We start from the raw sequence: 27648 nt of genomic DNA, 5'->3' as shown, positions 1-27648 counted from the left end.
GCACCCAGTCTACAAATACTGGCTGCTGAAGTCTAGTGCTTCATGGCATGGCAGTTGCTTTAAAATTACACCTCTCCACTCTTGCACCAGAATCCAAGTTTATGGTCCCCATGACCTTTGACATGCAATGCACACTGAAATAGATACACCTATGAGACCTTTCATGCAGTACTAATTAGACTGTAAAAGCAGGAGCAGAATTTGCAGCCATTTCATCCCCACTCACCAGGAGGCATGCACCTGCTCAGCTCTCTGTCTCTATGATCTCCCTTAATCCTCACAAGAACCCCTGGAATAAACAGGCACCAACGTCTTCCAGTTTCATAGACTAGGAAGCTGAGGTGTCAGGTAACCAGTTATTGCCATCACCGACTCAGGGACAGCCTTGCCAGAGATCCCTTGCCAGTTCTCTGGCCAGACCCAATCATAAAGGAACCAGATTTGTCCTTTTCTGGCGGCTCAGCTGAAGGACTGATGCTCTGAGAGAGTATGAGAAAATACTGATTGACGTTGCTCCAGCAGCTCAGCTTTGAGACTGCTGTGATACTCACCCAGTTTATAAAAAGGGCTTGAGTGTATTTCACAACCTCAAGGGTCACCAACAGACTGATGGGAATAAGATTGTTGTATAAGATGATGAACGTCAACAAGTTATATCCGAAATTATCTGAGGTCGTGTCTGTGGACGAAAACCAAAGTACCTGTATCACTTTAGTTCATCTCGTTCAGTTTCCTTCTACCTTATTATTGTGGACTTTTTCTAAAGATGTTCACCAAAAAAGTCTACAGGCTTATGTATAAATTTAGAGATTTGAGTTAAAACAGTTATGGAGCACTTACTATATGGTATGAACTGTGAACACAAAAACTATTAATACAATCTCTTCTAGTAAAGGGCTGGCTTCTAACAGGAGGTTGTAGGGGAGGGGAGTGAGCAGGAGTGAGCAGGAGCAAGCATGCCCCTTCCTGACCATGCAGCAGCATACATCTGCTGAGGAGGAGTTCACAGGGCATTGCTGAAACTAGGAGAGGTTTATTTTAATGGGAAGGCATGGTCACTGAAGGCCATCCAGAAGAACAGAGGCTTTAGTTAAGTTTTAGCAGAAAGAGAGAAGACAGCTAACTAAAAAGGATGTAGAAAAGAAGACAGGCATGTCAAATGGCTGTAAGGAATATCTACAACCTTACTAAGGTAAGAGTCCATCTGGGATACTCCAAAGAGTTTGTAAGATATAAAAAATTATCAATGGTAGCAGGCAAAAAGAGGGAAGCAGGAAGACTGGAGCTATTTATTGAAGATAACAAAAGAAAATCTTAACAGAAGAGGACCCCTAATGATGGATCAAGACCCCTAGGGGACAGAATCCAAAGCAGAAGTAGGGTCAGCTTAGACAAGAAGAGGAACCAGGAGAGAGAAAAGAGGTACAAGGTCAAGTTCTTTCCTGATGACCATGATACCCTGGTTGAAGGAAAGAGTAGTAAGAGCTTAACTTGGCAAGAGGTGAGGAAAGGTTGCAGCAGGCTAAAGTTTTGACTGGTATCAAAGACGCCTCTTGAGGGGAAGTGGTATTTCAAGATAGCAAAAGGCTAGGACTGGAGATTAGTAATTTATAAGGACTTCAAAACACACTTGAGCTTTTCCCCCAGGAAATTAGTCAAATGGTAGTGGTTTGACTCAGCCTGCGAGTTCTGGAGGGTACGATGGCAGCATAAGGGGCTGGTTAAGGGTAACAGGGAGTAGGCACAAGCTAGTCAGTAGTTTCACCTTCCTACCATCCCTTCATTTTCTTCTCTATGGCTTCTGTTTTTCCTGTCGATTGCTTCTTTTCTTTCCGACATGTTACTTTGCAACCTTGTTCCTTTGAACTAAGTAGTTGCTAAATAGGATCTCTAAGCACCAATAGTTAACAAATGTCTCTGAGGTATAATTTCCTTAGGAAGAAATATCTTCCAATTAGAATTATGTATTAAGAAATTTAAAATGTCAGGTTTGAATACATGCCAAAAGCAACTTTGAGTCATCATATATATTATCAATAAGCAGAGCACATTCGGGGAAGACCCTATGTATAAAAGTTCATTCAGCCAAACAAAAACAATCAAGTGGAGATGAGTGAGGACAGAATCTGATAGAAATTAAGGTCAAAGCTCCAACAGTGACAATGTAAATGTGAAGTCTGATGGCTTTTAAAAGAGCTACTCCAACTTTTCCATAAGAGAACAAAGCAGACAGCATTATGGATGGGACACAAAAACTATTCTTCCATCATGAATCATACAGCTAGTACTGGAGTTTGAAATTAGGCAATTTAAATGCCAGCTTCCACAAAACCTGTATACCAAGATTGTGCCAATGCTGTTTATTTACCCAGATCATGACATTTTGAAACTATATATGTACACAAAGATTCAATCTTCATATTTGAAGCTAGACATATCCAAATTTTAAGAACCAAAACCAAGAGTTTTGACTCCACCTACAACTCGAGTCCCAGTCATATTTGTAAAGTGGCAACAATAGTTCTCCTGGGCATTCAAAAGTGTTTGATTTTTCTGCATGAGATAATTAGAAAAGGAAAAAATGTTTTATCAGTTTAACCAAAATATATTTAAAGAATAACCAAAACTTCAAAGATTCCAAAGTTTTAAAATTCAGATTTATTTTTTAAAATATTTTGTCATTAAATTTTATTTATTTTTGGAATTGCTATGTAAGGAGATTGGCAAATCTCTCAAAAAAAGGAAGCAATAAAACTGATGAAAATTATCAAAAACAAACATTTAAAGTGCTTGGAAATTGACCACAGTGCATACAAAAAATTCAAAAGCATGTATTCAAAAATTCTACTTAATCTAAGTGGAAACCTTAGGCATTTAAGTCAGAAGCTATTTCCCTCTCCTTTCCCCTTGAGCCATGATGTTTAAATTCTGTTCTGGCTGGGTGGTTGGGACTGACAGCTTGAATCCCCTCTACCACATGCCCCCAGCTCCATATTGAAGAAATTCTGTCCCAGGGTGAGGCAGGCTGGTACTCTAGAGTAAGGCAGGTTTTCAGGACAGGAACAGCCTGAGGAAGATGACATTATTTGGAACACAGCATGAAAAAAGCCACACCGAGGGCACTGTCAAAACCAATAGAGATTCCAGTGGCTAATAATCAGGGAAGACAAATATCTCACAATACTAGTAGGAGCAAACAAACCAGAAGACTAGCCAAAAATTAAACAAAGATATCCATGGAAAGAAATGGCCAAAGAAACCTTGGTAAGATCACACTCAACCCTGGTGGTCCAGAAGGTCATGTCCATGCATAAGGCTGTACCTGCTTAGGAGAGACCAGAGAGGGTACTTGTGAGCTACTAGTCCCTGACTGAATGTGGGCAGACTTTAAATTCCCCAAACACTGAAGGCATTCTACAAGCCACACATAAGTCAAACAACCTCTCACCAATCACTGGCTAACCTCTAAGCTATGCTGACCTCTAGGAATCCAGGCTTGAAAATAAAAACAAGGAGAAGAATGATGGCTAATGAAGATAGGGTTTCTTTCTGTGGTGATGAAAATGTTCTAAAGTTAGGTAAGATGTAAAGGTTGCACAATCTGTGAATATACTACAAACCACTATATATCTTAAACTATACATTTGAAAAGCAATAAAAAGTCAGAACATGGAAATAAAACTGAGCAGTAACAGCAGAGGCTATACACTGCAGGAGAATAGACTTCACAGAATCTTTCCAGGCAAGTCACTAAACAGATAAAAAAACAGCAACAAGCTCCAGGAGGAAAAGGAAACAGAATCCAGAACTGCCCCAACATATTATCTAAAGCACCCAGTTTTCAACAACAAAGAAATACGAAACTACAAAGAAACAGGAAAAAAAGCAATAGAAACTGCCTTTGAGGGGGGACCCAGATGATGGACCAAAGACTTCAAAGAAGCTGTTATAAATATATTTAAAGAACTAAAAGAAACCATTTAAAGAATTAAAAGAAAGTATGATGACAAAGATTGTTTAATCAGAGAACATTAAGAAAGAGATAAAAGAAAGAACCCAGTGGAAATTATGAAACTGAAAAGTATGATAATTAAAATGAAAAATATCACTAGTGGAGCTGAAGAGTAGATGTGAGCTAGCAGAAGAGAGAAACAAACTTCAATGTAGATCAATAGAGCTTACCCAATCTCAAAGAGAGAAAGAAAACAAAATAAGGAAAAATTAACAGAGCCTAAGGTCACATTATTTGGACCAACATGTACATAATGGAATTACCAGAAAGAGAAGTGAGTGAAGATGTGGCAGAAACAATATTTGAATAAATAATAGCTGAAAACTTCCCAAATTTGATGAAAATTATTAACATACACATCCAAAAAGCTCAACAAACTCCAAACAAAATAAACTCGAAAATCAAGGACAATTTTGAAAGCAGCAATAGAAAATGACTCACATACAAGGGGAAAAGTAAGATTAACAGCTGACTTCCCATCAGTACAATGGAGGCCAGAAGGCAGTGGGATGGGATATGCAAAGTACTGAAAGGAAAAGAACATAACCAAGAATTCTACAAGAATCCTGTATCAACAAAACTGTGCTTCAAAAACCAAGGAGAAATTAACACATTCCAAGATAAAAACAGAGAATTTGTTGCTCTCCAATCTGCCTTACAAGAAATTCTCCAGGATGAAAGGAAATGACACCAGACAGGAATTGAATCCACATAAACAAAGGATATCAGTAAAGGTAATAACACAACAGGTGTTATGTTATATATATAATTGTCTTATAAAAGACAATTACATATTTTTTATCCTTTCTTTTGGACTTAAAAAAACATGGCAAAAATGATTATAAAAGTGCATCACTGGCCTTATACACAGCTGTAATATATATATATATATGACAGCCCAAAGGAATGAGAGGATAAAGCTACATGAAGCAAAGAAATAACACAAGCTGGTAACTCAAATCTGTGGAAGAGATGAAGAGTACTAGAAATGGTAAATAAGTAGGTTCATGTAAAACAACTCTGTAAGTGTATTTTCTTTTTGCTTAATTGATATTAAATAATATAAAGCAACAATTATAACACTGGATTACTGTGTTGATAACATAGACGTAATATATATGATAATAGCACAACGCAGGGCGAGAAATGAATCTATACTGGAGTAAAATTTCTGTATTTTACTGGAATTTAGTATTAATCTGAAGCAAATGCTGATTAACTAAGACATTTATTGTAATCCCTAGAGCAACCACTAAGAAAATAACTCAAAAAATAGTTAAAAATACAATCATTTGAATATAAAACAATCCCCACATGTGTCCATCCTTCATTTCATCACATGACTCCTAATCTTTCAAGAAGGCTGGCCTTTTATAGAGTAGCCAAAAGAATGAAGGATGGCATGGCCACCACACATAAACCACACTTGTAAGGGTTTTCCAAAGTGGTTTCGTTCTACTTCAACAAGCACTCCATCCTGACACTTACCCATCTTCTTGATGTACCAGTTCTTTCCACCTTGAGACCCATTCCAGTACAGGGCCCCCACTGAGCTCACCAAGGCCATGACCAAGAGGATGCCAAACAACACCAGGATCTGCACATTAGTCACTTTTTCAACATTCGATCTTTTGAGGGGTGCTTTTGTGGAATTCTATACAACAGCATTGAAAAATGTGTAAGAGTCACAGAACAGGCTTGGGGTTAAGGAGTGGGGAGAAAAGGAGGTAAGTTAACCAAATTCAACAAGTAAAAATAAAAGACTGTATTTTTGCCAAATAACCAATGAAATTAAAAAGTGTACCATACTCCTGAATCAACAGCTAGTTTTAAATAATAACACATTTTGACTCATAATTCAATCTGTACTTATGATTACATTTTAGTATAAAATGAGCTACTTTTGCAATCTTAGAAAACAAGTTCTAAATCACTTAAAATCAGTTTAAAAGAAATCAAGATGCCATTAATTCAAGAGAAACTTAAAGATTCTGTACCATAAAAATCTAGACTGAATCTTCAAGGTAATAATAGAGCTCTATAATTAATATACAAAGAACTATTTTTGCAGTATATATTTTCCCCTCAAAATTGAGGAAAAAAAGACATACACAGACACATACACATCCAAAATGCAAAATAGGTGTAGACATCAATAGGTATCAAAATAAATGAATGGACAGAGTTCATTTGGAAAACTGAACAAGAAAAAAGCAGGAAAGTCAGGAAAGCTCTAGTGGCCGTGAGAAATCTGAGTGCAGTTTTGAGTCATAAACAGAATGTAGACAGGAAAGTAAAACAAAAGTGGAATACAGCCTCGCAATCTATAAACATGCATGGTCTGATTTCTCACTGCAGGTGGGGAAACCATTCCAGCTCGAACAGAAGCCAGTGTTGGCAAGTGAGTTCAGAAAGATTCATTAAAGCCAGATTCAAGGACCTCTACACATAGGTGAAAAATTTGGAACTATATTCTCTCAGCATTGGAAAAGTCAATAGAACTATTTGCACCAGACATTTATGCACCTGAAGTCATTTTACTAAAAATGTTCTGATTGTAATTGTGGTGGGAAAAATAATGGTTTCCCCAGTGACGTCCATGCCCTGATACCTGGACCCTGTAAATACATTATTTTATGTGATAAAAGGGGTTTTGCTTACATGATTAAATTAAAGATATGACTGGGATGTCTGGGTGGCTCAGCTGGTTGAGCGTCTGACTCTTAGTTTTGGCTCAGGTCATGATCTCAGGATCCTGGGATCTTGCAAGCCCTGTTTTGGGCTCCACACTCAGCATGGAGTTTGCTTGTCCCTCTCCCTCTGCTCTCCTCCCCCACCCCTGACTGTCTCTCTCTCTCTCTCATAAATAAAAAAGCTTAAATTTTAAAAAATTAAGGCTATGACTTGGGGAAATATTCTTGGATTATACAAGCAGGTCCAGTTTAATCACATCGGCCCTTAAAAACAGAAAATGAAGAGATCTTTTCCTGGCTACAGTCAGAGGGAAATGTGACTACACAAGAATAGCCCAAGAAATGCAATACTGCCAACTGTGACAATGGAAAAAGGGGCTCATGAGCCAAGAAATTTGGGCAGCGCTAGAAGGCAGGAAAAGGCAAGGAACAGATTCTCCTCTAGAACCCCCTAGAGTGTACTAGAAAGGAATGCTGCCCTGCAGCCTTCGTGACATGGATGAGACCCATACCAGACTTCTGACCTACAGAACTGTAACGTGACAACTTCGTGTTACTTTAAGCTACTAAATTTGTATAATTTGTTATGGCAGCAATAGGAAACTAATACAGTAACCCAGAAGATGTTAATAATCCATTCCTGGAGGTGAGCAGAGCCTGGGTTAGACCGGAAGCCAGGAATTAGATAGGGGCAGATGGACACAGGAGCTTCAGTCTACAGGTCTCCCTCCATGAGTCACAAGCTTGGTCTTTCTACTGGCAACACCGATTTGCAAAAATCAGGTGATCTGAAAGCTTGAAAGGCATTAACTGGCCATAAAAATGGTGCGTTATACAAAACTTAAGTCAGTACTCTTCACTGTTTTCATCTGATCATTAAAAGAGTTAGGATGAAAATGTCTCCAAAAAGAAGAATATGAATAAAACCACAGCATAAAAATAAAATCAAATGAAAACAGAGAGCAATTCATCCCTAAGTTCCCTAGAGAAGCTCATACCACAACATCACTGAAATGGTTACCTGAATTCTATCACCAAACCCACAAATACTACCATCATGGCCTGGTCTTCTGCAGGGTAGGGAGGTAGGGAATCAGTTTACTGGCCGTTTTGAAATGTTTCAGTATTTAAACAGCACAGCAACAACTTCCTTTATATTCTCTTTTCTCCCTTTCACTTCAGTTCTCTGAATTGTCCTTTACAGACTTAAAAAAAAAAAGTCCTTTAAATTTCTAAATGGAAATCTATTAGTGAAGGCTGACCCGTTGATCAAATCCCATCTACAGGTTGATGGGGACAACATATCACCTCTGGTCTTATGGAAGAAGCCAACAGACCAGTTCCAAGGCTGTCTATCCCCATCTTTTAAAACTCATGATCTTATCATTCTGAACATTCACTGGAGCACAGGGAGAAAAGAAATTTACAATAAGCATCATTTCTATGACTCCATTAGTTTATTGGCTTCTGATTTTTTCCAATGGTTCAGTTGTGGCCAATTAACAGGGTTAGGAAAAGTTTTCTTTCATCCAGTACAAGAGCGCCAAACTTCATCACACACACTTTGTGGAAAGTCAGGCTCTGCCTATTCACTCCCACTCCCTGAACATTTCAACTTACAATGATGAGCTTGTAATGTTAAATTCTGACTAGCATTTTAAACTCTTCCATAAAATTCTTAGAAAATACTTCTGCTTTTGAACAATGGAGTTCTTAATAGAAATAAGCATCTTTCAACTAACATCTTTCAGGAAGATGTTAGTGATTATGTGAATCTATACACATGTTAAAACACATAGAATTGTAGAGCAAAAAAGTTATTTTTATGGTTTGTTAATTCAACAAAATTTTAATAGTGATAAAAATAATAAAAACTTGAATTAAGTGGCTATATATAATTCCAGAACCATCTCTATTGTCATTTACATTTCTTAGAATGTTTTGCTATTAAAAACAACTATGAAACTAGTGCTGATAAATGTATTTAATAAAAATTTTACTTATAGGGCACCTGTGTGGCTCAGTTGGTTAGGCGACTGCCTTCAGCTCAGGTCATGATCCTGGAGTCCCCGGGATCAAGTCCGGCATCGGGCTCCCTGCTCAGCGGGGAGTCTGCTTCTTCCTCTGACCCTCCCCCCCTCATGCTCTCTATCTCATTCTCTCTCTCAAATGAATAAATAAATAAATCTAAAAAAAATTTTACTTACAGTAATTTAAAAAAAAGCCAAAATGTCAGAGTTTGAAAAGTTTATAATTGACCTGAATTTTATATACTTTCTGCCCTCCTAAGAAAGTAGTCAGTAGAGTAACTAGTGAGAACATGGACTCAGGAGCCAAACTGCATAGGTTTGAATCCCAAATCTCTCTCTTACTGGGTGGGTGTGTAACTTCAGTAACTATTAGACACTGGGTCTCATTGTCCTCATCTAGAAAATGGGCACAATAATAGTATCTTCCTCATAGGGCCATTATGAGGAATAAATGAGTTAATACATGCAAATTGCTTAGAACAATGCATGTGGGCACTAAGTATTTGCTGTAATTAATGTGATGATACCTCCTTCCCATTAAATCAACCAATAGAAATAGTAATATTGAAAATATTTCCACATGTAACTACACTGAACTTGAAACAAGGGAACTCTGAAGAGAAGACACTGAGGCAAGATTTACAGAGCAAACAAAAAAGTAGAAGAACCCTAAAGTAATTGTTTTTCCCCTCTGTGGTCAAGCAGCACAAGTCCACACAAAAAAAATGTTATTTCACAAATAAGATGGCTTCCAGCTATAGGTGTTATATTATATTCCTCTTGAAAGCTAATTATTTTTACTTGTTGTTGCAGTCCTAAAGGCACAGCAAGTCTAGTGCAGATGTTTCTGGGTCTTTCCACCATTCTGTACTAGAACACTCAATACATAATAAGCCTTGCACGGGCTTATCAAACGTAGGTGCAAGGAGAAGCGCCTGTCTCACTCACAAGAGCAAACTTCATGAGGTAACTGTGCACACCTTGCTCACTGAAAAGATGATAAGATCATTTTTAGGTATAACTCGATGATCTCTTACACCTTAGCTACAAAACTGTATTACCAATGTCACCCTGAAAAAAACAACTGGTATACAAGGAATCTTGGAGGGTGGTTAAATTTGTAATATGCACAATCTAAAAACAGGTGTTGGGGTCCCATCTAAATATGAGCTAAGTCTTTGTCATCTCTGTCTCTTTATCATAAAAACAGAAGTGATCTGTGGTCAGTAGAGCTCCCAGTGGTAGGTGTGGCTGCTGGCACTGGACTGGGAAGTCAGAGGATACTTAGTAGGTGGTGGAGCACTAAACCGTTCATCAAAGTAAAGTCTCCACATAACAGGCTATTCAGAACTAACAAACTTTAAACTTTCTAATCAGTTCTGAACCGGTGAGGACCTAGCAGGAAGGACAGATAAAACACATCTCAGATACACTGAATAATCTTGATCCATCCAAGAGGGGCCTCAGCATTCACCAACTATTTGTTCTCTCAGCTGCCATGGATCCCCACCCTCGTGCACACACTCCCACTGCAGCCATTCCAACACACCCTACCATCCCAGGGACAAAACTTTTCCATGTCCTCATCCTCCTTTGGGAGCTTTTCTTACCCAGCTGAGGGCACTCCTTCCCTGAAGCTCCTCAAAGCAGAGGATGCTCCAGTGAAGACTCACATGCCTTGGTATCTGAAGCCAATAGTACTTCTGACCCTTATGACTCAAATGCCATGTTAAAACACTCACCTGTGAAACTCATGCCATTTGGCTACACTGTCTTCTGCCTCTTCCCTCAACAAATCCACCAACCTCTCAGGCACGTCCCTCACTCTCTAAAGAGGTGAGCAGTTGGCTTATGGTATCCATCTTGGCCCCAGCCCTGCCATTATCCTGTCTTCAAAATCACAGCACAGAGCACCAGATGCATTATCTCTCAGTCCTCACTACATACTGATCAGCTGGTTGAGCGGCAACTGCAACAGTCTTCAATGTCACGAGACTCTGAAGCCTTATCATGCCCACCATCTCCTCCACTCCCTGCCACCCCGTCTCCATTGCATTTCTCAGCTGGGGTGGACATGGGGTCTATCACCTCATCTGTTCTAATCAATATTTAACTCTCTCCTCCCCCATCATCTGACCTCAAACAGTCAGCCAACACAAGAGTCCCCCCCCCCGATCTAAAATGGGTTTCTAGTATCTAGTCAACTAACAGCCCCAATCCTGGGTTGCTTGGCCTTTCTGTAGACACCTAGAGCACTTTGTAATGATAATACTACAGCAATTCTCATTCTACCTGGTAATTCTGTATTACTCCTTAGTCTGTGTGGCTCCCAGAGGGTGAGCTGGGCCTTTCACTATTGTATCCACACAGCCTACTTCAAGACTTGGTGCATGGTGGCCACTGAATAATTTTGAACTAAGAAATACAGTCATATACATGCTTTGGAAGTGATACAAAAGAACAGACAAGCTGAAAAGCTGATTCTTGCGAACAGCAACCATTCGCAAAGTAAGATCCAAAAGATATCAAAGAAATATAAGAAATGACACATTGGGACACTGATTTATACAGAATTTCAAAAGCTGTCTGGCAAAATACACCATAATACAAATGCAGGCTGCTGTAAATTCACAAATACTTTGAAAATCATTAACAGGGAGAAAGAGTAAAATCATTTTAACTTAATTCTTTTGGTGTATGAAGAATAAATATTAGTTCAAAAATAACTGATTTTAAATTGCCAAGGATTTAATTTAAAGTACAATTTACTATTAAATCCTAATTCATGAGGCGAGGAAGAGAAGTAGAGATATAAGAAAATTAGAATGAATCTCTGCTTAAGTCCAGAAGATAAAATAAGTTAGAACTGATCATCCCCCTAAATCTGGAAAAAACAAAGCCCATCGATATTTCAAGCAAGAGGTAACAAACATCTGAGAAAATAACGGAAATCCAGGAAAAACTACCCAAGGAACCAGAAATAAAAGGTACTTCCTTTCTAAATTTAGGTTCACAAATTCGAGGCCCTAAATGCAACATTTGCATTTGCACTCTCTACTCCATAAAAGTGGACAGAAAAAAAAAGACTGAAATCAGCATTGTTTTTCAGCATAGAAATGTTTTACCTGCATGAGTTTGGTGTCGTGTCCAGTATAAACAACTATGCCAAAGACCCACTGAGTATTTCTAAGCTGTGTACCTCTTAATAAGATCTGGTCAGGCCCAAGGGGAACAGGGCTAAAAATAAGAAACAACATTTATATTTAATGATAGTTTGACAAATAAGCATGAGCTTTCCCCCTTAAACATAAACACACAATTAATCAATTAATTCGATTGTTTCTTTTATTCAAATTTGAACTATTTCACTGAGAGGAGCAATGAAAGTTACCACTGCCTTCATCTACAAAAAAAAGAAAAAAGAGATCCACAAAAAAGTTTTATCCTATCCATTCATCACTACAAGAAAACTATGTATTTTTCTTATAAAATGTTAGAGGGAATTGTATTCTCTTAAAACCCGGGCATGTGGGCGCCTGGGTGGCTCAGTTGGTTAGGCCACTGCCTTCGGCTCAGGTCATGATCCCGGAGTCCCGGGATCGAGTCCCGCATCGGACTCCCCCTTCTCTGTGGGGAGCCTGCTTCTCCCTCTGCCTCTGACTGCCACTCCCCCTGCTTGTGCTCACTCTGTCTCTCTCTCTCTCTATGTCAAATAAATAAATAAAATATTTAAAAAAAAAAAAAACCCGGGCATGAAACTATACACCCAAAAAGGAAATTGCTAAAATAACCAGAAGCTTATTCATTGGGAAACCCAGTTTATTTTACAGACTCTAAAGCTAGAATATCAAATTTGTCAAGAATGACTTAATGGTTAAATAAAAGGCTGAGTGATAATGTAGAAATTCAAAAGGGGGAGCTGACTGAATGTCTCTGCATGCTAAATGAAAACTAAGAAAGCAGTCACAGTTGTGATAGTTATTTTGGGTTGATTCCCACAATTAGGTCCTTCCCTCTGAGTCTGTTCAAAATACAAATGTGGGAAGCATTGGTAAGGAGCATGCAGATTAAAGATGGGCAGAAGGGAGAAACTGCACCCCAACATGATGACAAAAATGACTCTCCAACAATCAAACAAATGCCAAGAGACAAAGACAACGGAATATAGACAACAGGGCAGTGAATATTCTAAAGGAAGAGTAATTGCTGTTCCTTCCACTTGATAAGAACAAATCCTACTTAGAAGAATGCTAGTCAAAAAAAAAAAAAAAAAGGATGTTTCTCTAATAAATAGATTAGCCCTTATACACCTGATATGCTTCCCTTCTGCTCTTCTGGACAATTTTATGCAGCCCAAACCACCTCTCCTTCCTGGTAAGTAAGACACACAGAAAAACAGCCAGTACTTTTAATCTCATTTCAGACCCTGGGGATGTTTTTCTTGACAAAAATCAGTTCTTTCCTTAAACTTAAGGGAAGGAAGGTTTATATTGACTGAAATTGTGCTTCAGGAAAAGCTCAGTCTCTCATATCTAAGCTAAACATAAGAAATCTCATGGTTTAAAATATTTCAAAACCAAAAAAACAAGCTGATATTTTACCAATTCCAGTAATTCTTAGTCCCATTTAAGAACAAAAAAATAAAATAAAATAAAAACTAAGAAAAGCAAAAGTGATACCTTTTCCCATCTATGTGCAAGTTTCCAGTGAAGTCATAGAGATGGCGGTTGGGTCCTTCACATTCTATAGTTCCAGATAACTTCATCAATACTTCCCTTGTTTGCATGTCAGCAGTGTGACTCAGACCCTAAAATGTTAAACCAAAAGAGGAAACTGAATACAATCTTCCAGGTTTGGGGACAACATTCAGCATCCCCATTGTTAATCCAAAGGAAATAATGAATCATCTAAAATGGAGTCACTGGGGAGGCTAACAAGTCAAGCTACCAGCCCCTCAAGATAGACTTCCCAGGCAGCCTTTGCCATAGCAACCTAATGCAAAAGTTTCCAAAGAATTCAATGAAGTGCAGGGTAAGATTCTCCCATTGTGCTGGGAAGATCCATGTTCAAGTAACCACATACTCAAGCACCTTGCAGAGAGCACTCTATTAGCTCACTTTAATATAAGTCATAAAAACAGAATAAAGCATTCTTTTAATATAATGTTTCATTAGTGTTATATCTAGTACTCAGCAACACTTCTTTAAACAGAAAAAAAAATACCCTACTTAAATCAAATATCTAAGATAGAAAAGAAAGACAGGCGGATAGAATTATCAAATTCAACTTTATGCAACAGAAAATTTGAGTATCAAATGCTTAAAATTTGTGTTACAGTAAAGACCATTTTTCATTCTAGAATTAAAATATATGGTAAGAACAACTTTGAGGCATAGAAATTTTGTATCTGATGTATTACTTTCTAGAATTAAAGTGTCAGTTAAAACAACCATGTAAAGTAAGGTACCCAGAGCTTGCCTACTGCATCTCTCCATATAGAAGATGCCCTTTCCACCATGTGGCTCAACCTAACTGACAGGATATCTTTCCACCTGCACTAACAGACATAGATCTAAGATATAAATTAAGGCAAGATACTCTTCATGATCCATACCTGGATGAAGCTCACTTTTTCTAACTCCACTGTCTCTCTCAAGGGGTTCCCTTCATAATAAAAGCCAAGTTCTTCCCATGGGTTCCATTAGGGTTAAGGCATAACCCTATCTAGCAGAACATTTTTCTCTAGAAAATACACTGATTGGTATAGTGAATCAAATTTGCAATTTGGGTCTCCATGACAACACAAGTCATAAAAGATTACTTTACCTGACGTATTTTAAGGTTCGTCTCCCCATCTAGATTAGCTGTTTCAACATAACACATTGCCTGAGGTTCACTATGGAGAGAGAAATTTAAAAAGCCAAAGTTTAGTAAGATCCCCTCCACAAATTCACAGCTTATAAAGTCTCTACCATGGAAACTGTGTCTGCTGACTGGCCCTTCAACCACTTTAGTCCTAACTGACCAGAAAGACACTCCTCTTTGAGGCTCAACACCAACGCAAAGGTGTTTGCCCAATGATCCATACTTACAGACCCCACATAATGCTGCTTGACCTTAAGTAGCAGAAATAACTGAAGTAGAATGAGAAGAGGACTTGTAGATTAAGAGAAACACAATATTTTCCAGCGAAGACCCCACCACTGTGTTTGGATGACCCTTAGAGTCTGAGTATTGGCCTGCTCCTGACCAAAAGAGCCACCCTAGACACAGCCAGTACAAACACAGCTTTTGAAGAACATTACAGCCAGAGTTCACCAATCAAGTTTGGCAAGCCTTTTCTTCCCTGTACCTTTTACTATGTCAACAGGTAACTTTTTAATCAAAACATCCAATTTTAAGGACAGAACACTCGAAGAATAACAATAAGCATGGCAGGGCTGCCTGGGTGGCTCAGTTGGTTAAGCGTCTGCCTTCGGCTCTAGTCATGATCCATGGTCCTGGGATCCAGCCCTGTCAGGCTTCCTGCTCAGTGGGGAAACTGCTTCTCCCTCTCCCTCTGCCCCTCCCCCTGCTCGTGCTCTCTCTCTCTCAAATAAATAAATAAAATCTTAAAAACAAAAAACAATAATCCTGGTAGATACTGTATTCCTATTTCTAATCATTGGGGTTAGCTGCATAGTTAGTGGTCAAGAGAATGGAATCTGCAACCCACTGGCTAAGTTAAAATCTCCTACTGCTACCTTTGTGGGCTGTGTGGACTTAGAAGTTGTTTAATCTCTGTTTCTGTGTTTTCTCATGTATGAAGTAGGGATACCAAGGGTTTGGGGGAAGATTAAATGGGATAATGTACTCAGTAGACTGCTTAGCATAATGTACAGACTCAAACAGGAATGAGTCTCCTAGAAATATGTTGTCAGCTCAGACAAACCATCTCATATTAAAACCAGGTTTTTTGAGGGTTACGGTGAAAATTCATACCCCAAACTGTCAAGTGATCCACATTTCCCTATTTCTCTTGTTACCAATCAATAGGGACAAATATGAGTCCTGCCCTATATATATGGTGCTCTTCCTTCTCTATGGGCCTGGGATCCTATTTTTAAACATTTTATCTCGAGCAGAAAATTCATGCTAAGGCTTAGAATCCAATGTATGATCAAATCCAATAAAAGCAACACTGTCTGCATTCAAAGAAAATGCCAACAGTGTATCTAGGATTCCCTGCAGCACATAAAACATAGAAGTTTCAGTCTTATCATAGAATTAAACTTGAACTCATGAAAAGGAGTTTATTTATATCCTAATTGTAGCATTCCATCTTTGATATATACTTTTATGTATCAAACCAAGGAAAAGTCAAGGACTGCATGGTCCATTATTCATGTCACTTAGTGACTGGTGATACCTTTCCAGCATGAAACTACCTGGAGAACATGACAGTGGCACTTGGGCAGATAGGGGGACACAACATGGACGAATGAAGGGGCAACACCAACTGCAGGTCATGTCTATGCTGCGAACGTGGGCCAGATCTCTGAGCACCTAGTAAAGGAGGCCCTGGCTTTACGGGAAGACTCCCTGGACCCACCAGGAGACTGGTTCTCAAGCCTCAGAGAGGCTGCAATCTTCGTGTTATTGATGGAATCACTCCACTGCTCTGGAGCATCTCCTATGAATACGAAATAGCCCAGAACTGCTATGAGACTAAAATGAAGCAATACATCTAAAAGAATTCTACAAAAGTACAAGGGAATGAAGGGAGAAAGAAAATTTAGGATTAAGGCAGGAACAAAAAAAGGCAAATGACAAGTAACTGAAGAAGAGGCTGGAGAGAGAAGGCTGGTGCCTCCGGGGGTGGAAGGGAAAGGGTGGCTTGTGATACCTGTAGTCACCACTTTATGCTTTATTGTTCACATTTATTTCAAACAATGTGCCCACTTGCACACCTGACCTGGAGGATAGCAGGGCCATGTCTGCTGGGAGGTACTGCCCATTGATGACCTTCACAATGTCTCCCACCGCCACCTAGAAAACCAGGGACAAGGACAGAGAAGCATGAAAGACAGGAAAGCACAAACAGTCATTAAGGTGGTTAAATATTTGAAGAAAAAATTACTATATAATTATGCCATGAAGCTTAAGACAGAAGCCCAAATTATTTTCCTTGACAAGAACAGAACAAAAATCTTTTGGTACAAATGGTAATATTGCCTTTCTGCAGTGATGCCAAATGAAAAAAAAATAATAAAACATAAAAGGAGAGTAAGAAAAGAGAAGAGTCAGAACAACTAGCAAGGTCTCATTTTCTTTCAATTATTCCATCCACTTGCTAATTCCACTCTTGCACTCTGGTACAATCCCACAGCTGTACATAGTAGGGGAGAATAGTTAAATATACAGGTCCAGAGCCAGCCAGAATGCTGGGCTCAAATCCCCCGGCTGGATTCCTTGCTAGACCTGAGTAACCCGGAGCAAGTTATGTAAACTCTGTGTGCATCAGTCTTCACATCTATATATATAATGGGGTTGAGAGCACGTATATCATGGGGTTATTGCAAGGATCAACTGAGTTAATAAATTTTCTCCATTTTACAAATGGGGAAACTGAGGTTCAAAGAAAAATAACTTGATCAAGGTCACACAGACAGTGAGTGTTAGACCCAAGATTCAAAACTGAGCAACTGGCCAGTGGTCTGATTACAAAGCAATACTGATTTCACCCATGAACAGTGCATCTAAGAGGTCCCCTGGAAACATACCACTTAAAACAGAGATTTGTGTAGCTCAAGAACTTCAACAAAAAAAGAGTCACAGCCAAAGTCAGAGACCACCTAGGGTGATAGATTCCACCAGACACAAGACCCCAAGCTAAAGAAAAAGGCCTTAATCTGCTGACCATGGGGCACCATGGCCAAGGGTTTGTATATCCTTTAAATGAGGTCACAGAAACACCCAGCTGGGTAGAATATGGGCTTTCAAGTCAGGCAGGCTGAGGTTCAGATCCGAGCTTCACAGACACACTAGCCCTGGGATCTTGGCAAGTTCTTCACCTCAGTGAGCTCTAGCATCCTCACTTATAAAATGGAGAAAGATCAACACTTACCTTGTAGGGCTGATGCAATGATTAAGAAAGTATATGCAAGTGCCAGGCCTGAAACAGGCATGTGCTAGTCTCTACCAGCAGGAGTGCAACCAAATGGACACTATGAGGATGAAAGTCAGACAGGCCACGATTCTCAGACAGCACAAGAACAAAGGCTATTCTCAGCACACGTGAGTAAGTTCAAAACGCAAAATGGGCACTATGCCTTACTTCTTATTCTAATGCACATTACTGTTCTCTTAGAAATCAAGAATTTCAAACAGAATACTTCTGAAATATTTATGAAACTAATATTTATGAAAGACTCCTGGATCTTGCGAACTAGGAGAATGGCCCTGGCAGGGGCCTATATTTAACTTTTTTTTTTTAAGATTTTACTTATTTATTCATGAGACACAGAGAGAGAGAGAGAGAGAGAGAGGCAGAGGGAGAAGCAGGCTCCCAAGGAGCAAGGAGCCCGATGCGGGACCCAACCCCAGGACTCTGGGATCATGACCTGAGCCGAAGGCAGACACTTAACCATCTGAGTCACCCGGGCACCCAATATATTGAACTTTTTATTAGGAAAAAGGAGGGTTTACTAAAAACATGTCCTGCTAGTGTTTTGAGTCAAAGCACTATCAAAGCATGTGGGGAAGTAGGGAATCAGGCCCAATGTGTGTGGGGGGGGGGGGTGGTAAAAATTAAATTCCAGAACCACTGTATATTTGAAGTTAGTATCAACGTAAAGCCAAAAGGAAGGCCTACATGTATATTCTATATTCCACAATAAAGAGAATATCAAAGAACAGGTACTACTGAGCTATTTAAACAACCATCAGTACAACAGCAAGGAATGCTTATGAAAATTGAAAAAGTTTCTAAATGTAAAAGTATTTTATGTGAATAGTTTAATTACGTAGAAAAAAATCAGAAGAAGCTATTAGAAACTAGAAAGGAAAATTGGTCATGTTTTCAAAAGAAAAAAGGCGGTGGATTTTTTCTTAATTCAGTGGGAGGACAAGGGAAATTATGGTTTTCTCCCACCTTAGTTATTTAAATAAAGAAACATTCATATCCCAGTAACAAAGTACTAAGAAGTTCCATGCACATGGAAAACTACTTAAGTTGGAAATGTGTTTGAAAATGGTTTTCTATTTGGTGTTTATGCATGATTGTCCCTTGAGTGTGTCAAGTTTCCCAAATGAGAATTCTTAAGGTGAGAAAGAGCCCCCTCTAGATCCCTGAATCCACTCTAGCCTCAGAGGATTCCTCAAGCTTCTTAATTTTGAAGAATAAGCTCAAAGGCCTTCTCAAAGTCAACCAAAGCTATTGAGTTGCACCGAAGAGCTGCCTCCCAGCATTCTATTCTGCTACAGCCCAGGGGATTGCCAACTCAAGCTCAGCATTTCAGATTAGAGTTGTATTGCTTTGGGAAGCTTAAAGAGAGCCAGGTCCACCTTGCCTGACATCTCTGGCATTTGGTACCTCTTATCGCCTATCTTGTCCCATGTTTTCATCACTGTTCCTTGAGCCACTCATCCTCATCTTTGTTCTGAGCTGCTCTGCAGATGTGCCTGAATTTCCTTCCCATACAACTGAGACTTTCATCCAGTTCCCTCTGTCTTGAACAGCATTTCCCTCTTAAAATAATTACCTCTCATTCATCCTTCAAAAGAACACCAGAACATCACACGAGGGATGTCTTTGCTCATCTGAATTAATGGGTCTAGATAGACTGATCATCCATCCCTCCCATATGTTCCAGAAGCACCTGAAGCATGCCCCTACACAGAGCTCAGCACTAACACTGCATTCTATCCAGCTGCCTGGCCCTCCCATGACACCCGTGGTTCGGGGCCAGCAGCGTTAGCCTCACCTGGGAACTTGTTACAAATGCAAATTCTAGGGCCCAGTGGAATTCCCAAAACGGAAATTCTGAGAGTGCAGCCTGTGCGGCACTCGGTGTTAGACCAGCCAGGCAAGCAGACTGATGCCCCCTGAAGGCTGAGAATCATGGTAGGCAGCTTCTTAAGGGCAGGGGCCGTGCTTTATTCTTACTTGCATCCCCAATGCCTAACACCATCTCTGGGACATCCTAAGAGCTCCATTTAAACAAACAAAAGCATTTTAATTGAAATAAATATATTTGCAGCAAAGCATATAACAGGTATTTGGTTTGGGATTTTTTTTTTTTTTTTTAACTTCAAATGTGTGTAGGAAATGGTAAGGAACTTTAGGAGTCTGTGAGGCCATCAACTCCTGGACCCAGAATTCAGAGATCATCTCTCCATTTACTGTTTCAAGCAGTGCAAACATCCCAAATCCAAATCATTCCTCACTCCAGCCACTGTTCCGAACTTTCACGGGGGCGCGGTGGGGGGGGGGGGGCGGGTTGTCAGGAAGCACTTAGAGAAACAGAGGCCATTCCTAAGTGCAGTGAGAATCCTTGAACCCCCATAGCACTGGGAGCATTTCTAACCTCTCTGAGGTCAAGAATTTCCAACCACTTGACAAAGAACCACAGACTTCCAAATAAGAGGGAGGTCAATTAGTATTGGCATTACAGGACTTCTAGATTGCTACCAAGGTTAAGGTGTTATCACAAAACACTGTAAAGAGACTTCACAGTTCTCTTATAATGAAGTAAACAAAACACAAACTAAACTGAGGGCTACAGTTACTGTATCACAGGCATTTTGCAGAGTTAAAGATCATAGAAGCATTTTTAAACACTGCTTACTAAATGGTTAGCAAGAGAAACTATTGTTAACCTTCTAAAAAGTAGTTTTCTTTTGAAATCATGTTAATCATCTTCAAATATTGAAGTCATGAGAGTCATCCCCCACAAAAACCATCTTGTGACCATTAAGAAGGTCCAGGTAAAACAGAGGTTCACTTAAAAAGCTAACTTTATCAGATACAAGGATACCCAGATGGCACAGCATATTTCTTCTACATTTTCTATTCATCACTATAAACAACCAAAAAACCCTCACCATCCGCAAACCCTCCCAACCTCATGTTTCCAGGGACATGGAGGCAAACCCTCTCACTATTGTAAAGTTAAGAGCAGTGACTGCTGGTCCTGACAACCAAGTTCAGGATCAAAACAGGCTGGCCTCCAACCCCCACTCCACCTCTGTTTACATTTCACAGTAAAATCTTAAACCCAAAACTCTTCCCACCAAAAACATTAGAAGTGAGATTCTCCAAAGTTAGAAAATCTTAAAAACAAAACAAAACAAACAAACAAACAAAAAAAACTGGATTTAGGTTAGGAGAACAGAAGCCCAGGGAAGAGGTTTCTTGGATTGGAGTTGGAAACCAGAGGATGCTTTAGTATTTCAGAAGCATCCATCAGGAGCAATGAATTTCATAACTGTGAACTGACACAGTGAGCAGTTCCCAGAAGAAGCAGGAACTGAGTCAACAGGCAGCGGTTCTAAGGAAATCTCATGGGAAACTCCACAATATAAAACTTACATTAGAGATGACCGATGTCTTAACCCAAACTTTACCCACTGCAATTAATACTAGCAATTAATTACAAGTCCCCAAACCAGTACTTTCTGGCAGATCTTTATAAAATTAGGGTTTTTAAAATTTTTTATTTAAATTCATTTAGCCAACATATGGTACATCATTACTTTCTGATATCGTGTTCAATAATTTATCAGTTGCCTATAACACCCAGTGCTCATCACATCACTTGTCCTCCTTAATGCCCATCACCCAGTTACGCCATCCCCCCCTCCTATCCCCCCCAGCAACCCTCAATTTGTTTCCTATAGTTTTTACCTCTTTCCACATAATGGTATGCCACATACCATTTCTTAACACTGAAAAAGAAAAAACAATGTACCAGTTAATACTGATGATAATCAAAATAAAATCAGCTTTTCAAAATCTAAAAGGTTCCTTTCAAAATTCCACTTATTAATTCCAACCTTATCTTTAGACATAAAGGCATACCACACCACTCCTCAAAATGGAGCCCCAATCCACATACCATATATATATATATTAATGCATACATATAAATATAAATACATGCATATAAGTTAAAACCAGCCATTTTATCCCAGAAGAAAAATATCACCCTGTTGTTACGAGATTAAACACACACACACACACACACACAATACAGACCTAATGTTCTAGAAATCAATACAATAAAAATAAGAGAGGTAGGGAGCAAGTATAAACCAAGGATGTGAATGCTTGGACTTTTTATAGACCTAACATATGTCTAGCTCCTAAAAATTACCACCTTTTCTAAGCTTCTAAAATACACAAATTCTGTTCAAATCTTACTAGCCAGGACTCCCATTTTATTAGATTGGTTTGTAATTTTGCTATTTCTTTTTAAATATTTTATAGATCCTTTCCCTCCACTTAACATCAATACCATCAGCTACTTATTTTCCATGCCTTAGATGGGGGTCTGACGTTTTCTAGCTGAGAACGTGACTCAGCCTGGTGTCTTACCTATCGTTTTCTTTTTGTTCACTGCATTGTCTGCCTTATGCCGCTTCTGTTACCAGAAAGAAAAGAAAGTTCTTAGATTCAAAAGTTCCAAATGCATCATTGCAACAGCAACAATGGATCAGGAGAGAAACAGGGCTCCAGGAAACGGACTGGCGGCGATGTGAATATTGTGAAACTCAGCCCAGAGGTCTGTGACCCGGCAGCAGTCATCAAATTCAGCAGACAAATGTCGCAAACGTGGCTGCAGTCTACTCTGGGGTCAGCCACGATATTTCGGCTCCAACAAGGAACGAGCACTCTGAAGTACGAGATTTCTCACGCCTCGTTTCTTTTAGATCAGACTAAAAGAACTATTCAGGATGATACACCCAACAACAATTGAATTCATTTTACTGGTAAAGAATTTAGGGAGCAAAGTACCTCTGATTTGTATTCCATTTGTTTGTTTACCTGATCCCAGAAAAATGTACATAATGTGTGTGAGTGTATGTGTGAGCATGAGAAAAAGAGACAGAGGGGTGGGGGAGGAAGGGGGGGTGAGGGAGGGAGGGGTGGAGAGGAAGACCCCGGAGGCAAGACCACAGAGGGAGAAAAGGGGACAAAGCATGAATATGGTTGTAGCCACTGAACCTGGAGATACACCGAGGGAGGTAAGTCTGAGGAGAGAGAAGATTCATAAAATTACCTCAGGCACAGCCAGCCCAATGCTGCTATACTAGGCAGCAATCCATCCTTTTGCTACCCAAATTAGGAAGCTCTAAAGCAGGATTTAAGGAACATCAGTGATAAAAATCAAAGAGAGTTCACAGAGCTAACATTAGAAAACACAGTTTGACCTACTTCTGTGTATAGGTATTTAAGACATTGTGTGTACACATTCCCTCCCCAAAAATACCATCATGAGCCTTGAAAGGTTACTTAGGCTACGGACCAAATTCCTATCTTCAACAAAGAAAAACAGAGCAACAAATAAATTACAAGTTATATTCAATACAAGGTTTTTATTATATGAAAGCAAAAACTTACAAAATCTTCTACAATCTCTTTGATGCCTGCAATTGTTAAAATAATGATCAATGGCACCAGGGTGGTATATCTTCCTGTTGGAGATACATCTGGAATTTGCTGTAAGACAAGAGACCAAAAGAGGGAAGTTGACAAATTAAAATTTTAAAATCAAAATCCTCTCTACAAAAAAGAAAATATGACACTCACCACTCACTCTTTTGAAGTTCTGTTCCATTTCTGTTATACCAAAGTGATTACCTTCTTTTAAAAACTAGCTATGTGTTTTACATATTTTAAAATTTTTATCTAACATGGCTATGTGTTTAGAACTGAAAAGGGGTTAAAAGTATGACTCTCGGGCCATTTTTCAATGCCTCTTTTAGTAACTACAATTATTCTTAAGGCAATATCTAAAAAAGTCTGCCTTTATGCAGAGATCATGTCTGTGCATGAAAACGATGATCAGATGAGGGGACAAATTACATTCAAGTATTATGACACTTTTTCAGTTAAGTGACCTTTTAGCAAAATCTCATTTTGCATGTAATTAACATTATGAATTTTAAATCACTTTTTAAAAAGTGTTACCTGTAATAAGGCAATGAAGAGGAAGAAGGCATTAGCAGCTCTTCTAATCTGCTCATACAAGAATCGAGGTAGAAACGTCAACACGCTGTACTTGGCCGTACTACAAGTAAAAAGAAAAATGCTCCCGTCAGCTACAGATGTAAATTCTACAAAGAAAATGAAAAGTTGCGAGAATTTTACAAGTGGTTTTAAAAATAAAATACTTCAGAATTTAGGACAAGAAAATTGCTGTACTGGCCCTGCCCCACAAAGATTTTGTAAAAGGACACACGTGACAAGAAAATCTTCTAATGTGATCTTTGTTTACATACTTAGATATATTTACTATTCACACAGCATAAGCAGAGAGATTTACCTGCTTTCTAGGAGCTACAGTAAACACATCAAGAATATTTGTTGGGGCGCCTGGGTGGCTCAGTCAGTTGAGCATCCAACTCTTGGTTTTGGCTCAGGTCATGATCTCATGGGTCGTGAGATCAAGCCCCGCATGGGGCTCTGTGATCAGTGGGGAGTCTGCTTGAGATTCTCTCTCTCTCTCCCTCTCCCTCTGCCCCTCCCCCTGCTCCCACTCTCTCTCTTTCTCTCTCTAAAATAAATAGATAAATCTTTAACCAAAAAAAAGAGTATTTGTTAAAGGAAGATATGTTTCAAGGATCCCAAAACAGAAGAGGTACACATTCCAAATACAGCAAAAGACATGAACTCTGAAATAAAGAGTGAGATAGAAACACCAATTGAGGGATCCACACAAGCGAGTAGAATTATCCCAGGATTTGTGATGCCTGACAATTCTTAATATAAAGCCACTGATTCAAGGTAGCAAGTTAACTTCATAAAGGATGCCCTGGGTCCCAGGCATGTGTATAACACGTCAATGTGTCCCTCTGGATACCTATCACGGGTGTTTTTTTGTTCAACCACACCCAGATAAACTCCATTCCTATCATACCCTTTATTTGGCCACCTTTGCTCATGCTTGTTTGGATTATTTTTTCCAGTTTTATTGAGGAATAATTGACATACATCACTGTATAACTTCAGGCATATGGCAGGATGTTCTGATTTACATATATTGTGAAATGGTTACCACAGCAGGTTCTGCTAGCATCCATCTTCTCATATGGGTACAAGAAAAAAGGGAAAAAACATTAACTTTCATATATATCACACAGCAGTGGCAGCTACTCCATCATGTCGTATATTATGCTCCTTGTACATATTCATCTTACAACTGGAGCTTGTACTTTGCACCACCTTCTCTAATTTCCTCCCCCCCCAATTCTGGTAATCACAAGTCTTATCTTTTTCTATGAGTCTGGGTTTGTTTTGTTTTGTTTCTTTAGATTCCATGTGTGAGATCACATGTCTTTCTTTTCTGATTTACTTGGCATGCCTTCAAGGTCTACCCATGTCACAAATGGTAGGATTCCCTCATTTTCTGTGGCTGAGTAATATTCCACTTTATGTATATTACCACAACCTCTTCATCCATCAGTGGACACTTAGGCTGGTCTTGGCTATTGTAAACAATGCTGCTATGAATGTGGTGGTAGAGATATCTTTTTTTTAAGTTAGTGTTTTCAATTCCTTTGGATATATTCCCAAAAGTTGAGCTGCTGAATCATAGAGTAATTCTGTTTAACTTTTTGAGGAAACTCCATACTGGTTCTCATAGTGGCTGCACAGTCCCACCAACAGGGTTCCCTTTTCTATCAATGCCAGCATTTGTTATCTCTTTATTTTTTTGATGATGACTATTCAAACTGGTATAATGTGATAGGACCTTATGGTTTTAATTTGCATTTCTCTAATGACTAGTGATGCTGGGCATCTTTTCATGTGCCTGTTGGTTTTACATATATCTTCTTTGGAAAAATGTTCAGGTACTTTGCCCATTTTACAATTGCGTTATTATTTTTTGCTATTGAGCTGTATGAGTTCTTTATATATATTACATATTAGCCCCCTATCAGATATATGGTTTGCAAATATTTTTTTCCATTCCAAAGGTTCTATTTGCACTTTATTGATAATTTCTTTTGCTGTGCAGAAGCTTTTTATTTTGTTGCTTGTGCTTTAGATGTCACCCAAAAAATCATCACCAAAACCTGTGTCAAGGAGCTTTGTTCCTATGTTTTCTTCTAGGAGTTTCATGGCTTCGAGTCTTATATTTTAGTCTTTAATCTATTTCAAATTAAGTTTTGTAAGTGGTATAAAATAAGGGTCCAGTTTCATTCTTTTACATGTGAAAATCCAATCATCCCAGCACCATTTATTGAAGAGACTATCTTTTCTCCCTTGAGGATTCTTGGCTCCCTCTCCAAGTATCAGGGAACCATATATGCTTGGGTTTATTTCAGGGCTCTTGATTATGTTCTGTTGGCCTATTTGTTTTTATGCCAATACCATACTGTTGTGAGGACTATGGCTTTACAGCATAGCTTGAAATCAGGAATACCTCCCACTTTGTTCTTCTTTCTCAGAATTTCTTTGGCTATTTGGGGTCTTTAGTGGTTCCACATAATTTTAGCAGTGTTTTTTCTACTTCTGTAAAAAAAATGCCATTAGAATTTCAATTTAATTTGTGTTGAATCTATAGATGCTCACATTGTTGCTTCCACCTGGGACATCCTCTCTCATCCACATGGTCTCTCCATAACTAAACTGCCCTTCCCATCTTACTCTCCCATTCAAACTTATATCTTCCATTAAGTTTGATCAAATCACAAAGATTCTTCTTCCTCCAAGCCCACAGGATGGTGTTTACACCTACATTATACAGTCTCTGCTTTGTTTTATATTTTATTTATCTATCCCCAGAATAGATTCTGGGAACATTAAGAATGCTTACTTCAACTTTGTATGTTCCCACCACATAGCAGATAATCAATGAACAAGGAAATAATCCAAGGCATAAACTGAGAAGCTGAAGGGGCAAAATGAACCATTCCTCTTTTGGCTGCTTGAAGATTTATCCATAAAAGTACCTGCTTGACTTCTAACTTGCCTTCTGAAGACATGATTCTGAGCCAACTCTTAAATGAAATATATTATAGCAAGATTATCTAACACGTTTCAAATACACAATAAATTAGAAGCATCAAAAGAGAAAAGCAAAGGGTCTTCTTTTGCTTAAGGTATTAAATATACATATTAAAAAGTATATGAAAACCACTTTTAAGACAGTTCAAACTTAAGGTTTCTGACACTTGAGACGATATCACTGAACTAGCTAGAAAATGTGCTTGCATGGAGCCCCCTACTCACTTATGTAGCCCTTTGGGGTATAGGATGTCACTGTAAATTTTTGCCAGACAGAACAAACTAGCTCAAATCAAGCTTATTAAAGCATAGGGAAAATATATTAAACACATGCACATGATAAGCTCATGGTACAAAATTCTCTTAATTGCAGTTTAGAGGACAAATTCAAACAGAACACCATGCATTCCTTTATGGTGTACTGACCATTGAAATAAAGCAAACAACATTATCATAAAGGGAACATGAACATTCACACACTCTAAGACTAGAAAGCATCTTATAAGGTAGTCTAACTATAACATTTGAACCCCAGATTCCATCTGTATGAAACAGACACACATACACAGTTGGCATATGACCCTGTCTTTGTATGAAACTTTCCCACTCGAGTAAAATACTAAGTATGCTTAAGGGGACCCACATGTCTCTGAAATGCCATAAAGTAGAGGACTGGAGCAGAAAAAGATCCCATTTATG

At 38.9% G+C, this 27648-nt stretch overlaps 1 protein-coding gene across 2 annotated transcripts in view; it reads right to left on the bottom strand.

The window, feature by feature from the left end:
• Positions 1-27648, bottom strand: part of LOC114212219 (phospholipid-transporting ATPase IB) — a 573423-nt gene that overhangs the window by 419648 nt on the left and 126127 nt on the right. For both annotated transcript variants that reach the window (XM_028106999.2, XM_088022179.1), the window contains exons 3-12: positions 23908-24007; positions 23338-23436; positions 22312-22357; positions 21622-21662; positions 16690-16763; positions 14562-14631; positions 13415-13542; positions 11861-11972; positions 5501-5666; positions 552-679 (exon numbers count right to left, since the gene is read on the bottom strand). In XM_028106999.2, coding sequence (XP_027962800.1) covers positions 552-679; positions 5501-5666; positions 11861-11972; positions 13415-13542; positions 14562-14631; positions 16690-16763; positions 21622-21662; positions 22312-22357; positions 23338-23436; positions 23908-24007 — 964 coding nt within the window. The remainder of the gene's footprint in view (positions 1-551; positions 680-5500; positions 5667-11860; positions 11973-13414; positions 13543-14561; positions 14632-16689; positions 16764-21621; positions 21663-22311; positions 22358-23337; positions 23437-23907; positions 24008-27648) is intronic.

This window comes from Eumetopias jubatus, unplaced genomic scaffold (genome assembly GCF_037043125.1).
Source record: "Eumetopias jubatus isolate StellerSeaLion01/CBP00866 unplaced genomic scaffold, mEumJub1_p1.0 scaffold_3, whole genome shotgun sequence".
Classification (NCBI taxonomy): Eukaryota; Metazoa; Chordata; class Mammalia; order Carnivora; family Otariidae; genus Eumetopias; species Eumetopias jubatus.
This window is presented reverse-complemented; position numbering and strand designations above follow the sequence as displayed.